The sequence below is a fragment of the Indicator indicator genome, chromosome Z (assembly GCF_027791375.1).
Source record: "Indicator indicator isolate 239-I01 chromosome Z, UM_Iind_1.1, whole genome shotgun sequence".
Taxonomy (NCBI): Eukaryota; Metazoa; Chordata; class Aves; order Piciformes; family Indicatoridae; genus Indicator; species Indicator indicator.
The window spans coordinates 78,827,445-78,844,831 of record NC_072053.1 but is presented as its reverse complement, the minus strand read 5'-3'; the positions used below and the strand labels follow the sequence as shown (position 1 = coordinate 78,844,831).

At 43.8% G+C, this 17,387-nt stretch overlaps 1 protein-coding gene across 1 annotated transcript in view; it reads right to left on the bottom strand.

Annotated features, from left to right (window-relative positions):
- The window catches only part of TEK (TEK receptor tyrosine kinase), a 52,237-nt gene that overhangs the window by 11,764 nt on the left and 23,086 nt on the right, over nucleotides 1–17,387 (bottom strand). The window contains exons 5-12 of the mRNA XM_054397633.1: nucleotides 15,364–15,495; nucleotides 13,446–13,586; nucleotides 12,080–12,208; nucleotides 10,997–11,151; nucleotides 10,403–10,631; nucleotides 7,281–7,415; nucleotides 6,229–6,519; nucleotides 4,598–4,827 (exon numbers count right to left, since the gene is read on the bottom strand). Coding sequence (XP_054253608.1) covers nucleotides 4,598–4,827; nucleotides 6,229–6,519; nucleotides 7,281–7,415; nucleotides 10,403–10,631; nucleotides 10,997–11,151; nucleotides 12,080–12,208; nucleotides 13,446–13,586; nucleotides 15,364–15,495 — 1,442 coding nt within the window. The remainder of the gene's footprint in view (nucleotides 1–4,597; nucleotides 4,828–6,228; nucleotides 6,520–7,280; nucleotides 7,416–10,402; nucleotides 10,632–10,996; nucleotides 11,152–12,079; nucleotides 12,209–13,445; nucleotides 13,587–15,363; nucleotides 15,496–17,387) is intronic.

The following is a 17,387-nucleotide window of genomic DNA, read 5'->3' as shown; positions in this document are numbered from 1 at the left end:
ATAACGTCACCAACACTCTAATGTGTACGTCTTAGTGCTCATGTGAAGCACCTTATAGCAGTTGAGTTGTCACAATGTTCTGCCACACAGTGTTGTTATTAACCTCACCTCACCTCGTAGTAATGTCCTCTCTGCATGCCCTCTCCCCTGTGTTTCCTCACCACCCCAACGCACCCTCTCTGTCCTGCCACAACAACCCCCACTATCCATACTCACTCCGCTTCATATTGTCCCTCCATTGATAATCACAAACCCCCCTCAGAATGTTTCCACCAGACATATCTGACTCGAGAGACCAAATAGCGTACTCTGTCCCCCCCAGTGTGTCTCTACTCTATTCTAAAAATGTAGAATAGTCGTGTCTCCCACAATAAGACCTACACCTCACTCAATCTGTCATGTCCCAGAACCTGGTACTTGTTGTTCCACCCCCCTCAGACTATCATAATTACCTCCTCTCTGTTTGCGGCGTACTCTTATCCATGTGATCCTCTCTAAGCTAATTGTGATCTTTAACTCTCACCATACCATATACCCTACATGTCCAATATTCCACTTGCAAGAATCCTAGATCGACACTTTGTACAGTGTACCCAAACTCTACCATATAGAGTGTTCAATGACACCCCATGACGCCATCTCATTCTTGTGTGTGATCGTGTCCCCCCGTGTATATAGTGTAGAGAGTGTGTGCCCATCAGATATCTCTACTATGTGTTATTCCTCCCAATCACCACTAAGTCTCGCATACAATTGAGTGTCACTCCCGTGTGCATAATCTACAGTCTCTACCGTAGTCTTCTTAAGACCCTCCCTATCTAGTGTGTAATAGATGTCATGACTCCTCACCTTCTGATGCCCCCCATCCCTACATTCTAGTAACGCTCCTATGTGTGTCTACCCCACTCACTACTCATTGATAGAGTACGCTCTATTCTTAAACCAGAATTTAATTACACAATGTCCACAGGTGTCGTCACTGTGTCCCCAAGCTAAACGATCCACCACGACTTGTGTCTGTCATGATAATTCTCCTGAGATGCTTCTTACATATAGTAACTGTTGACCACACTGTCCCACCATGACTATACATATTAGTGTGCTACCCACTTCAATATTCAAATGTCATAGCACATTATATCCCACCTGTGCCACTTCATCCCACAACAAACTTTACATTCGTATTACACTTCTATAAAGACTGTGCATACGTGTCTCACCTCCTCTCATAGTCACCACTGTTCCTAATCACTCCTCACCCATCAGTCTATATAGTATAACTCCACTTTCCCCCTACATCCAACCACTGTGCACTTGTGTTATGACTCTGTTTTATATTCGCCCATCTAGCAAAACTCAGAGCTCATGTTGTATCACACAATCTCCCCAATAGTCTTGTGTGTATCACCCAATCTGTGTACATATACTGTGTGTTGTCCATTTGTACTACTCAAGACGAACGACTGCACACGCATAAAATTACCCACCCTACAATATTTGTAATATCCTATTGTTGTCTATACGCCTCACTAATCTACCATCATAGTATCCGTAATCTCACTTCTCCTCCTTGTGTCTCTGCATGACGCAACCCCGTGTGCCTGTCGCTGACTATCTGTGTGGTCTCTTGTGTAAGTCTACTTATCCCTAGTCCTCTGTTCAGTATACAATAGCTGCAGATATCCCTAAACACTGAATCACTTGTACATCACCCACCTCATACTCTGTCACCAGCGTGGCTACATCCTACTGACTGTGTGTCCACATGTTGAAACTCCCATATAAACACCCAAGAACCTCTAGACACTGTCACAGAATAACTCATGTCACCTCCTCTCATACCACTCTCTCGCTATGTCGACGCTATCACACACCTCACCATTTGCCGCACTCCCCACCCTGGTGTATTACATAAGACACCCCTCCTCACTCTTCATCCTATCTCGCCCCACAAGACATATCGAATCCTCTGTGTCTTGCTGTTGGTCTGCCGCGCGCGTCTGGTTGCCTTGTCGTCCCGTGTGTGTGTACTGCACTCATATCTGATATTATTCTTGTCAGTACATTGTGTCCCCCCTCCCCTCCCTTACCTCCCCCTACCTCCTCTCCCCTCACTACACTATCTAGTGTGTGTCTGACGCCCTCTGCTCATGCTAGTACCCACACCACTCACCAAGTATCTCCCACACTGAGTAAGACATAAACCACTCGTCATGTTCCAGAATCAAGATATTTCCTCTGTCTCTCTCAGTGTCTGTAACCAAGAGTTTGTCCATATATAAGTGAAGAGAATACATCTTCTCCTCTCCCTAAGACCTACTAGTTCCCACATATGCGCTATCCTCGAATACTGTGTGTACAACCTGTCATCCGCATAAACCTCCATCTCGCGCACCTGTATGTGTGTGTGTCATGCAAAAAATAATAGTTGTCCAACCCTTCATCCACTCACTAACCACCTCCTCTTGTGTATTTCCCCTCTACTATCTTCCTCAGTATCTACTATCGTAATAGTCTGACAAGACAGATGTGTATAAACCACCGCCTGATCCGAGTACTGCCGCTCGTCTAGTCACACCTATGAGCTACCTCGTCCACAACACATCTAATATTCCTCCTCTATAGCGATCTCCCTGTTTTGAATATCTCTTGTTATTGTCAATATGTCTACCATCTAAACTTAGAGTCATCAACCTGTTCGTATGACCCCTTCAAACTATGTATATCCGCGCCCCATCTCACACACCTACGTGAGTCTCTTGCGTGTGTGCCAACGCTCACGTCTGCTCCAACTTTCGTTGCTTCCCCTCTATCTAGTGTGTTGTCGTCACCGCGTGAGCCGTGCAACCACCGATGCTCTGCCCCGTCCCTGTCCCATCTTTGTGTGTCGCAAGTGGTATGTCTCGTCATACTTCTGATAGATATCAACCACCCTCCATCTGCATCCCTCTCTGTATATAATCCTGTCCTCTGTGTGCAGGTCCCTCTAACCACCTGATCTGAATAAGCACCCGTGTCTAGATGCCAATCAGTAATTTTTGTCTATCACTGAATTCGAGCACCCGTCCTATAGTATACTGTGATGTTCCAATCTTACTCCTAGTGTATGTCTAACGCCTCAGAGAGTGTACCACACTCCTCGTTTCACATATCTTCATCTGCTCCATCTATTCAATGAATGTGTTGTACAATATGCCCATAGCTTCTCGCCATCCCTCCAGTATTGTTATCAATATCTTCAGTAATACCACTCATCCCCCCCTCCTCTCCATCTCATCCCCTACCCCCCCCCCCACTCCACCCTAACACTCACTCCTCCAACCATACTCTATACTGTTCTCTTCAACAGATCCAGCCTACTCGCGTCAGTACAAGAGTGTTCCTCTCTCACTAGAGTAGATCATACTCCTGACTGTACACACTCACACACAGTATACGTGTGCTCAGTCGCTTTACGTCACACCCTACCCCCCGAAGAACCACACTAGAGTAACCCACCCCATCAACATTTACGCGTCGCATGTGTACAGACTCTCCTCTTGCCCCACCCCACCATACATCATGTACTTCCAGATGACAATTAATAGCACTATACAGTGATCCCTCTACCGAATACCCACTACAATCTATTACAACCACTTTGCGCTACATACACTACTTCTCTAGTGCACACACTCACAATAACACTATGCTTAGTGTAGCACAAGTTTCTCTCGTTGAGAGAGCACATATCCCTTGAAGCCACATTGTGCAGTGCCTCTTAGTTGATTGTATCCAAGTGCACACCTGCTGAGACGATTCGTCACCATCAGACCGTGAAGATCAGGTTATCTGTAAACGTGCTTGCATTTAAAGCAGATCCATATAACTTTCACTCTGCCGCCGAGACGCTCGTCCTCACATGTGATCCGTCCTAGTAATTAGATTGATATACCTTCTAACCTAGTAGATCTGACTTGATATCCCTGTCTTGGGAGACTACTTAGTGAAGTGATCGTCCATATTCCAGTCCAAAAAACCGCGATGTGTAGAGTCAGGATTCGTGTCTCGCGAACACTTGATGAGGGCGGAAAAGAGATAACAGCGTATAGAGGAGATTAAGTCGTGTGGGTGCATAGAGAATCTGCGTGAGCTCCTCGCGCGGCGCCTAACCCTAGTGTGGCTAGCGGAGTTCAGTTTGAGCGCTCGCGTCATGTTGTTTGTAGGGCATACACTCCTGGGTGTGTGCGGTTCGAGTGATGTGGTGACTAAAATACCTTTGCACTCACTCTGGAACAATGTCTAGTCTCTTCTCTGCGCGCTACGTGCGATGACGCGCTTGTGCTGTCACTCGTGTCTCCGTAGGTATGATGTGTTTTGGGGTGTAGTGACTAGGCTGAAGGGCGCCGCGCTCTCGCTTTCGCACATTGTATCGTGTCGGGAATGTAGTATGCACTGCAAGGTAGTGGATTCGCGCTATAGACCTAGTGATGAGAAGGTAGTCACAGTCGACGTTGGAGATGTATGGGTGTGATGTGGTGTATGTTGTGCAATGCTGATCTGTATGCAGCGCTGCACTCTATCGCTTGGCTTTCGAGTGTTTTGTGCTCCAGCGTACTTGCCGGATGTGTATGAGTCCCTGAGTGTTGAAGTCTGAGACGGAGGCGCTCGCGGATGCAACCTCAGTCTCTGGGTCATTGCCTATCCCGAGAGAGTAGGGAGGACTTTCGAGATCATAGGGACAAAGATCGGGTAGGGTGGGTGGCCTGCGTACGCTCGCCATAGTGTGAGACTGCCATTTACCGTGATGGGTGATGTGAGGATTGACAGTCGTCGCGTCTGGATGTCCTATGTTCGATATTATTAGAAACAGGACACTTTACTGGATCACACTCATAGAAGTACTCCTCAAGTGTGAAGTCGACTGGTCACATGTCCACTGCGTCGCGTCGTATGTCCGAAGGTGCTCTGTCAGTTCGGCGAATGACTAGGAGATATAAGAGTATATGTTCGAGGTCGCCGTAGGCGTGTGAGTAGTAGACCTAGGCGAGAGAAGAGATGTAGAATGCTAGAGTAGTGAGAAGTATTATATGTACGCTAAGTGTGGTAGTGGTGCAGGAAAGGAGAGAGAATATAGTCACATTCGGTTGCATGGTGTGCGTTAAATAGATGCTCACTCCTGTATTGCAGTACTCCATACCTCCATCAGAGACTGGAGTGGCATTCAGTGTGCCCTGTATTTGGATGAAGATACAAATTCTCTGAGCTCTATGCAAGGACAACATGATTGCTTTGAAGGTGCAGAAAAGATTAATTTTCTTCTACACTGTGTCACCAGTCTCATGTGATTCCCAGGTCCTAAGCTTTCACTGCTTAGGGAGGATACAGGCTGCTAGAAAGCAGGAAATTGATGACAACTTTTGCACAAATTTCATCAGAAAACCACCAGCAGCAGGAAGTGCTAAGAGACATGGACACATGACTACTAAGCTAAGCACCTCCTCCTGGAAAACAGTGCTCCTATGTTCTTCTTAGAGCAGTTTGGTATTAGAGCTCAGGGAACTGGAGTGTCTCATGACAGCCATTTATACTTCTGTTACTACACATAGGAACTCAGTGAGGGCTTCCTCACACTACTTGTAAGGAGGAAGAGGCCACCTGTTCACCGTGTGATGTGGACACACATCAGCCATTCAGATCAGCATCTCTTCAGGAGGTGCTTTGTTCAGGTAGGGCATTATGAAAGGACCTACTCACTCAGGAAAAGCAAGGGCAGGCAGTGGTGTTCAGTGTAGCAACCTAACCACTCTTTGACTAGGGGTTTTACCTTGCATGATAACTTTTCTTCCTTCTTTAACTGCTGTTTCTGTATTGACATAGCTGAATTGCAGGGGTTTTGAGTAACAAAAGAGCTTGGACTAGTGAACTCTGTGGGTTCATCATTATGAGGAACAATAAATGCTACATGTGTTAGAAGCATGAAATGCACTGAAATCACGATTTATTCCCCCTCCTCCTTTAAAATTCATTATTAGTTCCTGATTATTCTTATGCTGATAATTTCCAGCATAAGAATTTCTTTGGACACTGAGCTATCTTTATAATAGTAAATCAACCACAAATGATCATCAGGAACTGAGTAATAACAGAACAAAGGATTACAATTAACATAGTCGTTAAGTGACAATCAGTTTGATCACTGGGGAAAAGAGGAGGGATTAAACAGAAGGATGTGAATCAGTTACTTACTGTCACTGAAAGTCCATGCATAGAGATAGTTGCTCCATTCTCCTTGGGACCTGGTGTTCACCCGTACCCTGCACATGTATTGCTGTCTAGGCTCAAGATCTTTAATGATCAGGGTGGACATATTTCCTGGCACTTGAGTGATAACACTGCTCTCTCCGTTGTCATTCACACTTTTCCTTTCCACTTCAACACGAATGTCATCCTCTGTCCTCAGTGTTAAAGGATGCCAGGACAAATTCAGTGATGTCATACTTTTTGGAAAGAGAGTGAGACCTTCTGGTGGAGGAAGACCTTGGAAAAGCCACAGTGAGACAGGAAACAACACTTCATGTCTGGCATGCAATCTAAAATAGGAGTAGCACTTATTCCCAACTACATGCCCTAACTTGGAATGTCAGAAAATAATTCTCCTTGGCATCCCACCCAATATAGCACAAATTACATCTAAGAAGTGTCAATAGTCTCAAAGTATCTTATCAACAGCTGTTTTGTCAACAAAAAGATCTCTTCACTGAGCTGCAGATGCATGAGAAGCCAGCTCTGTTGTCTTGTTAGTCTGTGGTGCAACCCCTGCTTAATAACTATGCCTGTGTTCAGTTTGAGCTGTATCTGTCCTCAGGGGACTAAAACCTACTCTGCTTGCTCAGATATCTTCAGTTGTAAATTGATCTGATGCTAAGAGGAATGGCTGATCTGGTATTAGGAGGAAGGACTGATGTGCAAAAGAGGTGATTTGTACCTCCAGCTCTGCTACTCAGACAGCCAAAATATGTAAATTTTCCTTTCCAAGGTTCTCCATCTCTAAATGAGGGAAAATAATAGTTTTGCCTTTTCCTGACTTTCTCCACCTCTCTTTTGGTTTTGGTTTTGTGTTTGGTTGTTGGTTGTTTTTTGTTGGGCTGGTTTTCTTTGAATGAGGTTATGTGGAAGGACTCTATATAGTTTTCAGGTCCAGCCTTCTTTTCTCAAATGAATGTGAGAGATCAGGGAACAAACCACAGAGAAAATCAGCTGAAACAGTCCTTTTGTGAAAAGCCAAGATGATAACTTACCAAGTGCAGCTGTTGTGAAGCTAGCCTGTGGCCCAGGATGGCCTTCCCCACCTTCCCCTTGCCGACTCAGCTGGACACAGAACTGATATTCTGTTTTTGGTTCCAGATTGTCAAGTCTTTTAGTTGTGCCTTTTACTGACAACAAAAGGAGAAAGTAAAACTACAGCCCATGCTGAAAAGTTTTAAGGATGAAAAGGTTTGGAAAATATTCCCAAACCAGTGTTTACGTGGAAAGTAATATAATTTTATTCTTTTGTTCCTGATTCACTACGATAAACTATTTAGAAGTACAAAATACTTATTTTTAAGTTGGACTCCAGCCCAGTCCAAAGGATGTTTCCATCTGCCCTTCCTTCAGGATAGAACAGGATAGGTTGCTTAGGCAGTGTGTATTGTGTGTGCAAATCTTGAGTTATCTTGAATTAGTAACAGTTGTTTGTTGCTTGTCAAAGTTCATGTAATGTTTCCTATAACATTTTCGGCCTTGCATAAAATGTTAAAACAGGGCTGGAAGAAGTCATCTAACTCACAAGCAGGCTTCGTTTTGATCTTACCATTCCTGATAAATATTTAGGAAAGATATTTGTCTCACCAGAGGGCACAATAGACATGAAGGAAGAATGCAGATCCTCCAGGACATCTCCATACTGCACACTACTTTTGAAGACCTGCTAGTTCATAGAATCATAGTATCCCATCCACTAGACCAGGTTTCTCCAAGCCCTATCCAACCTGTTCTCAGTCCACTCATCACACAGCCCGTATTTGTGCTTGGTATCACCCAGATCCAGGTGCAGGACCTTGCACTTGGCCTCATTGCACTTTGTGGGGTCAGCATGATTCCACTTCTCCAGCCTGTCATGATCACTCTGGATGGCATCCCTTCCCTCCAGTGTGTTGACCATGACACATAGCTTGGTATTATCAGAAAACTTGCCTCAAGCCCACTACTGTCCATGTTGCCAATCAAGATGTTAAACAGCACCAGTCCTAATACTGACCTCTGAAGGTCACCACTTGCTACAGGTCTCCACTTGGACATCAAGCTATTGACCACAACTCTTTGAGCATGACTATCCATCCAATTCCTTATCCACTGAATGGTTCATCCATTAAATCCATGCCTCTCCAATTTAGGGACAAGGATGCCATGTGAGACAGTGTTGAATGCTTCTCACAACATCAGTAGTTCTTCCCTTATCCACCAATGCTAAAACTACATCATAGATGGCCACCAAATTTGTCAGGCTCAATTTGCATCTCCTCTAATCTTTCCTCTTCTGACTGAAGACTGGTCAAGTGGTTCTGCAAGGGCACCTCAGGCTCATCCTCCTGCAGGTCCTTGCCATTGCAAACCTCTATTCTTCTGCATTATCATCCACCCACCCTTCCATAGGTGTCCGTGGAGAAGATTTTGACTGTTCGACTGTGGACCCACAACAGACTGTGTCAGGAACTAGATATCTAACTCCTTACATGGACATTTTCAGCAGCTGAGCCTAGCACTTCAGTACTGTTCATCTTAAGAAAGGAAATGGGAACCCTGTGGTTCAGCTGAAAACTGAATATACACTTTTGGATGATCTTGGTGTACCACATCCACATTAACATGCTACATGGTCATATACAAAGAGTCATGTGGTCAGCCATAAAAGATTCATTTTTTATGTTTACATATAGCGACAAACACATCTATTACCCATCTCCTCCCCACCAACACAAACATCATCACATCCTAAATTACCCTCCCTTTCCAACAACCCATAATCTTCCCCAACCCCTTCATACCCATTTCCATCACCCTAAAAAAAATATTAATACTCTTCTAAATATCCCCCCTTACCCCTCCCCCTTATACCAACTCTCTCAAATCATTCTCAACATCTCCCCAACATACCCATACATTCTCCATTGTCCTCCCATATCCTCTTCCATCTCCTCATCCTACAACCCCACCAACCAAATACAACACCTACCCCAATTACACAACATCAAATTGCCTTCATTTTCTAATTCAATAAATTATTCTCCTCCCCTTACATTTCTTTTCCAACAATTTCCAAACCCACACATTCCTTTCACCATTCTTCTTTTCTTTAAAAGAAAATCCTTATCATACTATCTACTTCTTCTTCTCCTTTAACTTCACCACCACTCTACCCTATCTCAAACTTAATTCCAAATGCCTGTGTATTTAGCTTGCTCAGTCTCAGTTCTCCTGTGAGTCCCGGCATAAGAAAGACTCATATCACACATTGGTGACTGCTCCCATGTCTAGAATTGTCAACCCTGAAAAGACACCTGCGTTACTGCCAGACTGTCACTACTGAGTCGATGTATTTATTGTCTATTGTTAAGCTAGTATGCTCCTACTTCAGCTGTTTATTACGATCTACACAATAGTGTCCTTTAGTATCACTCTTGTCTTCCGTGCTCCTTCGATACACTTAAGCGAATGCCCTATGATGTGAGTTTAATCCATAATCCCCGTCGTCTCCTCGGCGCGCCGGCCCATATCCGACGGAGTACGCACCGGCTTGTAGTACAACGCAAGTAATATGTCAGCGATCGAGTGAACTTGAGAGATGATTATCCATGTCCCTAACCATGTTAGCAGATTTTTGCTAGTGGATATTCTGTACTCTGACTCATGTGTATCTCCCCAGGTTGCTGAATGTGTGTTAGAGCAGAGTGCGTTAGAAGACAACTAACCAGATATGATTGAGTCAGATATGTTCTCACAAATAGGGTAAGTTGCTGTGTCTCTGTGTTCTCTCGCGCTTTGTACTCGCCATGTCCGTGAGCGCCTGGTGTCTCGCAGGGTAATTGCTGTCTGTGATTTTGGGAGTGAAGGTGTGATCTGTGATGTGATCTGTTGTGGCGCGTGGGGATTGAAATGTATGGTGTGGAGTAGACTCTAGTGCTATATGTTTATCGCACAGCCCACATACGGTTAGTAGTACTTGGACTAGGGGAGTAGCAGCGTACTCAGCTCAATCAGCTAGGGGCACTCTCGCGCCGCATTTGTTGTATGGAGAGCGCTAAGTTTAGATAACATCTGCTAGTATGAAAAAGGTAGTAGAGGGGAATGGTTAACAAGAGTCTGTACGAGTGGGAGTTACCATGAGTGTTTTGGTGTCCCCAGACTTGTGAGGCTCGTGAGAGAGTGAACGTTTCGTATAGCTCGGCGGGTGTCGTCTTGTGTGACATGGTCATGAGGAGCTGTCGGTCAATGGCTACACAATGGAACGACGGAATGGCGTAGACTTGCGTGAGAAGTGGTAGTGAGGAGAGCAAACCTGGATCATAGAGAGTAGCTTTGTCCGTTGTTGATATGTGCGGAGCCAGAGACTACAGATGTTGGTGTGAGTGTTGCATATCGTGGAAAAGGCACTGAAAAGCTTGTGTATGAGCTTCATGACTAAGGTGAGAGATTAGCGTCGGTAGATGAACAGGAAGACACAGAGGGCTTGAAAAGGAACACAGGAATATTCTCATGGCACTTTCTCACAGTCTAGGAACTCATGTAGGGTTTAGTGATACCAACAGAAAAAGCCTACAATCATCAATTCCATCATTTGATAAGGGCTCGTGATTTAACGAGGTATCTCCGACTACCTAAATTTCACATTATGCTTTAAAACCATAATGTGCATTGAGTACAGACAAAGTCAATATAAACATAAATAACAGAAGGCAATTAACCAGGAGCCTACCCTTAGAACAGTTCCATCTTGCTTCAAAAGTTTAAATTCTTCAGATTTAGGAAGTGGAATCCCAGTTGCTATACAAAAAGGCTTGAACTCAACACCAGAGTTAAGTTCTACAGGATCAAGTAGATTTTCTATCTGAGGAGAAAGGTTTGCTGAACCTACAGAAGATATATAGCATTTTAAGATCAGTCTTCATCAGATCTTCAACAAGGCATCACCAAACCAGATTAAGGTGTACAAAGAGCACAGGAATCACAGGTGTCTGGTTCTCACTTCACTTGTAGGTATATGCAGGGATCATGCTTACCAAAGTCAGCACCATTATATCAGTGTAAATATCATCTGAGAAGGGAAAAGCCCTGTGTCCAGTCTTCTTTCTTCTCCCCTCTCCCCTCTCTCTTGCTGACATTCTAAGCACAGCTGGCTTAGCTATGGCAAAATCATGCACAGATTTTGTGCTGAATCTACAGTATCTGCTCTCCATTTTGTCTGCTTATAAAAGCAGTCAGTTCACAACAGTAGAGTTTGGCTGACTGGATCACAGCTTTGCTTGGTTTTGTGCTTGAAAGCTTTTACAAGATAACAGTGGATTTTCCCCTTTATTTATCAAGCAGAAATGATAGATGCTGAGTGCATCTTATAAAATATGCAAACTTTGCATGAATTCGAAGAGATTCTGAATGAGATGTGTTCAGCTTTGCACACTTAACTTTCAGAGGGACAGCGCTGTTTTAAACTCCAGGGATGTCTTTGCATTGCAGTCATCAGCTTCAGATCATAAGGAACATAGTATAGCAGCATATGCAGATGGAAAAGGTGTAGGTAGTGGTAAAGTACCACAAGCTTACTCAAAAGCTGTATTGAAAGCAAGATCACATTAAATGGTAGCACTCTGAATGCAGCATTTAGGGCAGGGGCTTAAACCCACAGTATTGCAACAGAGGTGTACTGAAGCATTTGGGCCTCTGGAATGTAACTGACAGAGCAAGGACACCAGCCTGGAGTGGTAATGCTGTACCAGCATGAAGATCTGTTTCAGTTACACTGGGAAAAGCCATTACTTACTACCTTGTTACCTTGCTTTACCTTCTTTTTCACATTGGAGACCATGCCATCCAACGGAGCAGATGCAGCCTTTAAATCTGTCGCATGTCCCTCGATTGTGACAATTACACTTGAGTTTGCAGTCTGACCCATAAAAACCAGGTTTGCATTCTGCAAGTGCACATGTTTCAGTTAGTGAAAAAGTACTACAAAATGTCTTTAATTAGTTTTCAGCCTCATGCAATCATTTTCTAGTGGAATTGAAGTCCCTCAGCTGAGTTGAGTCTGAAACTATGTCATCACAGTAAATCATCCAAAGAGCATCCTGAGAACATACTAACATCAAAAACATAGAGCACATTTGTATCCATGCCTGTCATTTGTAGATTAGATGCCAGTGTGGAAGCTTCTCCAAATTTCACTCTTTTTTATCTCTTACACTGTGGTAGAGTCCAAAGGCTTCACCAGAGTTATGTCAGCACTGAGCAGGAGGGCACATATTTGTAAAGATGTGCTTTGTGTCCCAAAGAGGGTGCAGTCTAACTGGAATTAACAAGGCTGGTTATGTTCAGTATTGCTGAGCAATGGATATAGGTTTGGCACCAAATTGCTCAGTTTGGCTTTGTGGAAGGTTGAGGCTGTGCCTAGGAAATTTTCACAAGTCTTGAACAGAAAGTGATTGAATGTAAATAAGTCACCATTGGATGCAAAAGGGAAAATAATGATAAGGTCTAAATAATCCCATTGGGCAAATATCTAACATAAAGTTAGTTTTGTACACTAACTCTTTCTCTTTTCACTTCCTCTGCTCTGGCTGGGGCTTCTGATGGCTTTGCTGACCTTGGCTGTGTTCTTTATTGCAGTTAAGTACTAACAGCAACTCTCTGCTCTTCTTTCTCTTGTCCCCTGTACAGGGAGAAAGGGAGCATGGAGGGGGCAGCTACTAGTAGCCCCCTGGTTTTGTCCAGGGGAGTTCTTGTGCTGTTTATAAATTGTGAATACACGTAAATATTGTATATTGTATATTTTGTACATATTCATTGCCTTCCATACTTCTAGATTGTAGTTTTGCTTGTAAACACAGCTTCATTTCCTTTCAGCTGAGCTGGTCTGGCAATTTCATGTTGGGGGTAATTTCAACCCACCACAGGCTTGTAGAAATACAGTAGGAATGTGGCTGATACAGGATTTTTAATGTCTCAGCAGAATGTCAACTCATTTTGCAGAGTAATTTGAATAGTTTCCAACTTCACTATGTCCAGAATCTGACATGATCCTCTGAGATAGGTAAGTATTGTCATCACTCTTTTACAGAATATGAGAAGTCCTGTCTTCTCCTAGTTCCCTTCTGTATTTCCTGTGTGCAGCACATTAAGGACTCCACCACCCCTCATATTCTTTACTATACCTTTGTCACATTCCAATCCCATCCATCCTGTAGCACAGGAACAACCATAGGGATCTGGTAGACAGAACATATAGTTTCTGCAGCCATAGTTTTCTTTACAGCTTTCTTCACATGTTTTGCCAAATGTGTTGGCTCCACAAGCTGTTGAAGAGAGAGGGAAAGAATAAGACCAAGAGCATTAAGTACACAAAAGAGCTAATGATTCTAATAATACAGCTTTAGACAGCAGAAAACATGAATTAAAATTTTAAAATGGCATTTTAACCATTCAGATACCAGATATATTAAAATCCATAAAAACTTAAGCTGCAATTATACCAGTGGTTAAATGAAGGCAGCAGATTGAGAGAGGTGATTCTGCCACTCTGCTCCGGTGACACCTCACCAGGAGTACTGTGTCCAGCACTAAAGCCCTCAACACAGGAAGGACATAGACCTGATGGAGAAGGTCCAGAGGAGTACTATAAAGATGAACAAGGGGCTGGAGCACCTCTGCTACAAGCACGGTCTGAGAGAGCTGGTTCAGCCTGGAGAAGAGGCTCTGGGAAGACCTAACAGCAGCCTTCCAGTACCTGAAGGGGGCTACAAGAAATCTGCAGAGGGAATGTTTGCAAAGGCCTGCAGTGATAGGACAAGGGACAATAGTTTGAAATTAGAGAAGAGGAGATTTAGATTGGATGTTAGGAACGAGGGTGGTGGAACACTGGAACAGGTTGCCCAGGGAGGTGGTCGAGGCCCCATCCCTGTAGATAATCAAGGTCAGGGTTGACAAGGCTCTGAGCAGACTGATCTAGTTGAGCATACATCTGCTTACTGCAGAGGGGATTGGACTAGGTGATCTTTAGAGGTCCCTTCCGACCCAAACCCTTCTATGACTCTATATTTTTTTCCCATGTGAGGATCCATCAGCAAAACAACCATTGCTTTGGATACATAGGGACAGAGCTACAGCAACAAATCCTCTTGGTAAGCCTTTTCAGTATAAAGGGAAAAGAGTGCATGAAAGCCAAATATTCTTCTCAGAAGTTAGTGCATATGAAACTGCCAAGCTCAATGTTTTGCTTTTGTGCTAAGATCAGTGCTGCCTTAGAGTGGTTCACATGCCACCTATTCTAATAGCTTCACTCCAGTATTTGCAGCATTGCAAATCAGTCAGAATGTTAGGATTCATATTTAACATTGAAGCCAAAAGTTGCTTGGAGAGATGTGATGTGATGCCTGCTGTGATTCTACATGCTGTGATTTGTACCTGAATCCAAACAAACTGTCCCAAACACTGACTTGCACAAACACCGTTGACATGCTCCTATAGAGACACATCACCTTTGAGCACCTTAGCAGCTTGTTCAAAAGTGGCCAGGGAATCTCTAATCTGGGTCTTCATTTCCCAGTGCCATCCTTAAGATCTCCTATGCTACCATGCACTTAACACGGTCAGTAGCTTTGAGGGTACTGATTTCAGGGAAGTCAGAGCAGCCCAGGGACCTCAGAATATCATCTGGTCTGGCCTTTTGTGGGAAAAGCAGCCTAGAGGAGAGTATCTAGCACACTGTCCAAGTGCATATTGGTCAGGAAGAATTGGAAACATTCATCCCTGCTTACTGCAGAGGGGATTGGACTAGATGACCTTTAGAGGTCTCTTCCAACCTGGATGATTCTATGATTCCATTCTATGATCTTCTCTAGCAATATAATTTCTACTAGGAAAAGAGAGGGAGAAGTTAAATCACAACTACCAGAACTACTTTAGTAACTCAGGGTTCTTCTCACCCAGCACTGTCTGGTCTCCAGCACCAGCTGTAACTGCTATAGCTATAAAGAGTAACACAAGGATACTCTATCTGATGCTTCACTCAATCTGCCAACCTCTGCACCACGATTAAATTAGTAAGCACTCCATGAAATAATATTTGCTTACCTTTCTCACATGTTTTTCCCATAAAACCTGGAGGACAGATGCATTCTCCTGTATCTTCATGACAAATGCCATTGTTCGTGCAGGAAGGGCAGTGGGAGCTACAGGAAGGGCCCCATTTCTGAGCTTCACATCCTTTATGGAAAAATATAATGACATATTTGTTGTCTTCTTATTCAGTAATCAATCAAGTAGTACATTTTTTATTTTTAATTGAGGCAATCAGTAAGAAATATAAAAATATTATCTGTATGGATCCCCTAAAAAGCCAGCCAACTGACCTAATGTAAGTAATCACTTTTTTCATTGTAGTAGTGTCTCTATTTTTTGGATCAGAGCTGCTGCATAGTAGGCAGTAATGCTACATATCACCTTCAAGGAAGGAGCTGAAAAAGTCCACCTTTTGAGAAACTAGAGATAATCTTTTTTAGTTTCTAAGCTGACAAAGATGTTGTGTTTTAGGTTTCTATTCATGTAGCAGGAATGAACAACCTGCAAAATGCCCGGGCTTCACCTGGTGCTAGCTGTACTGATAAGTAAGCCAGCAGAACCAAGCTTGGAATCACTGGCATTGTACTGGCATTTGGCAAGTCATGATTGTTTTCTGTAACAGTATTTTTCTTGAAAGTTCATTAAAATTGGTTCATGTGTCCCACAGCTGAACTTAGGAAGTATGGTCTGGATGATTTGGTAGTGAAATGGATTGTGAAGTGGTTGAAGGAGAGAAGTCAGAGAGTTGTGGTCAATGGGACAGAATCCAGATGGAGGCCTGTATCGAGTGGAGTCCCTAAAGAATCATAGAATCAGAGAATCAACCAGGTTGGAAGAGACCTCCAAGAGTTGGTACTGGGACCAGTACTGTTCAATATATTCATCAATGACCTGGATGAGGGCACAGAGTGCTCTGTCAACAGGTTTGCTGATGACACAAAATTGGGTGGAGTGGCTGACACACCAGAGGGCTGTGCTGCCATTCAGCAACACTTAGACAGGCTGGAGAGCTGGACAGGGAGAAACTTAATGAAATTCAACAAGGCAAGTGTAGAGTCTTGCACCTAGGAAAGAACAACCTCATGTATCAGTATAGGTTGGGGACTGACCTGTTAGAGAGCAGTGAAGGGGAAAAGGACCTGGGGGTCCTACTGGATGGAAGGATGACCATGAGCCAGCAATGTGCTCTTGTGGCCAAGAAGGCCAATGCCATTCTGGGGTAGATTAGAAGGGCTGTGGTTAGTAGGTCGAGAGAGGTTCTCCTTCCCCTCTACTCTGCCCTGGTGAGGCTGCATCTGGAATATTGTGTCTGGTTCTGGGCCCCTCAGTTCAGGCAGGACAGGGAACTGCTTGAGGGAGTCCAGCACAGAGCCAAAAAAATGATAGAAGGAGTGGAACATCTTCCTTATGAGGAGAGACTGAGGGAGCTGAGCTCTTTAACTTGGAGACTGACAGGTGACTTCATTCATCTTTATAAATATGTGAAGAGTGAGTGCCAAGAGGGTGAAGTCAGGCTCTGCTAGGTATGCCAATGAAAGGACAAGGGGCAATAGGTGGAAGTTGAGGAATAGAAAGTTCCATGGAAACAGCAGGAAAAATATTTTCACTGTGAGGGTGACAGAACATTGGCACAGGCTGCCCAGGGGCATTGTGGAGTCTCCTTCTCTGGAGATATTCAAAACCTGCCTGGATGCACTCCTGTATGATCTGGTATAGGTGATCCTGCTCTGGCAGCAGGTTTGGACTAGATGATATTTTAAGGTCCCTTCCAGCCCCTAATATTCTGTGATTCTGTGATCTCTTGGATCTTTGCTTTCTTCACTGTATAACAAGGATAAATCAGGTGATGATCTGTTTCTGGAATGAATGGACTAAGAGCAATCCATCGTTTTAATGCCTGTCATGATTTTCTTTCCCACTTCATAATTTAAAAGTATACTATTACCATGACTCTGCCTGTGAGAGTTTTGATAGTGATTTAATAGAAACAGAGCTTAATCTCTAAAGAGATTATGCCTTCATCAGGCAAATCTTAA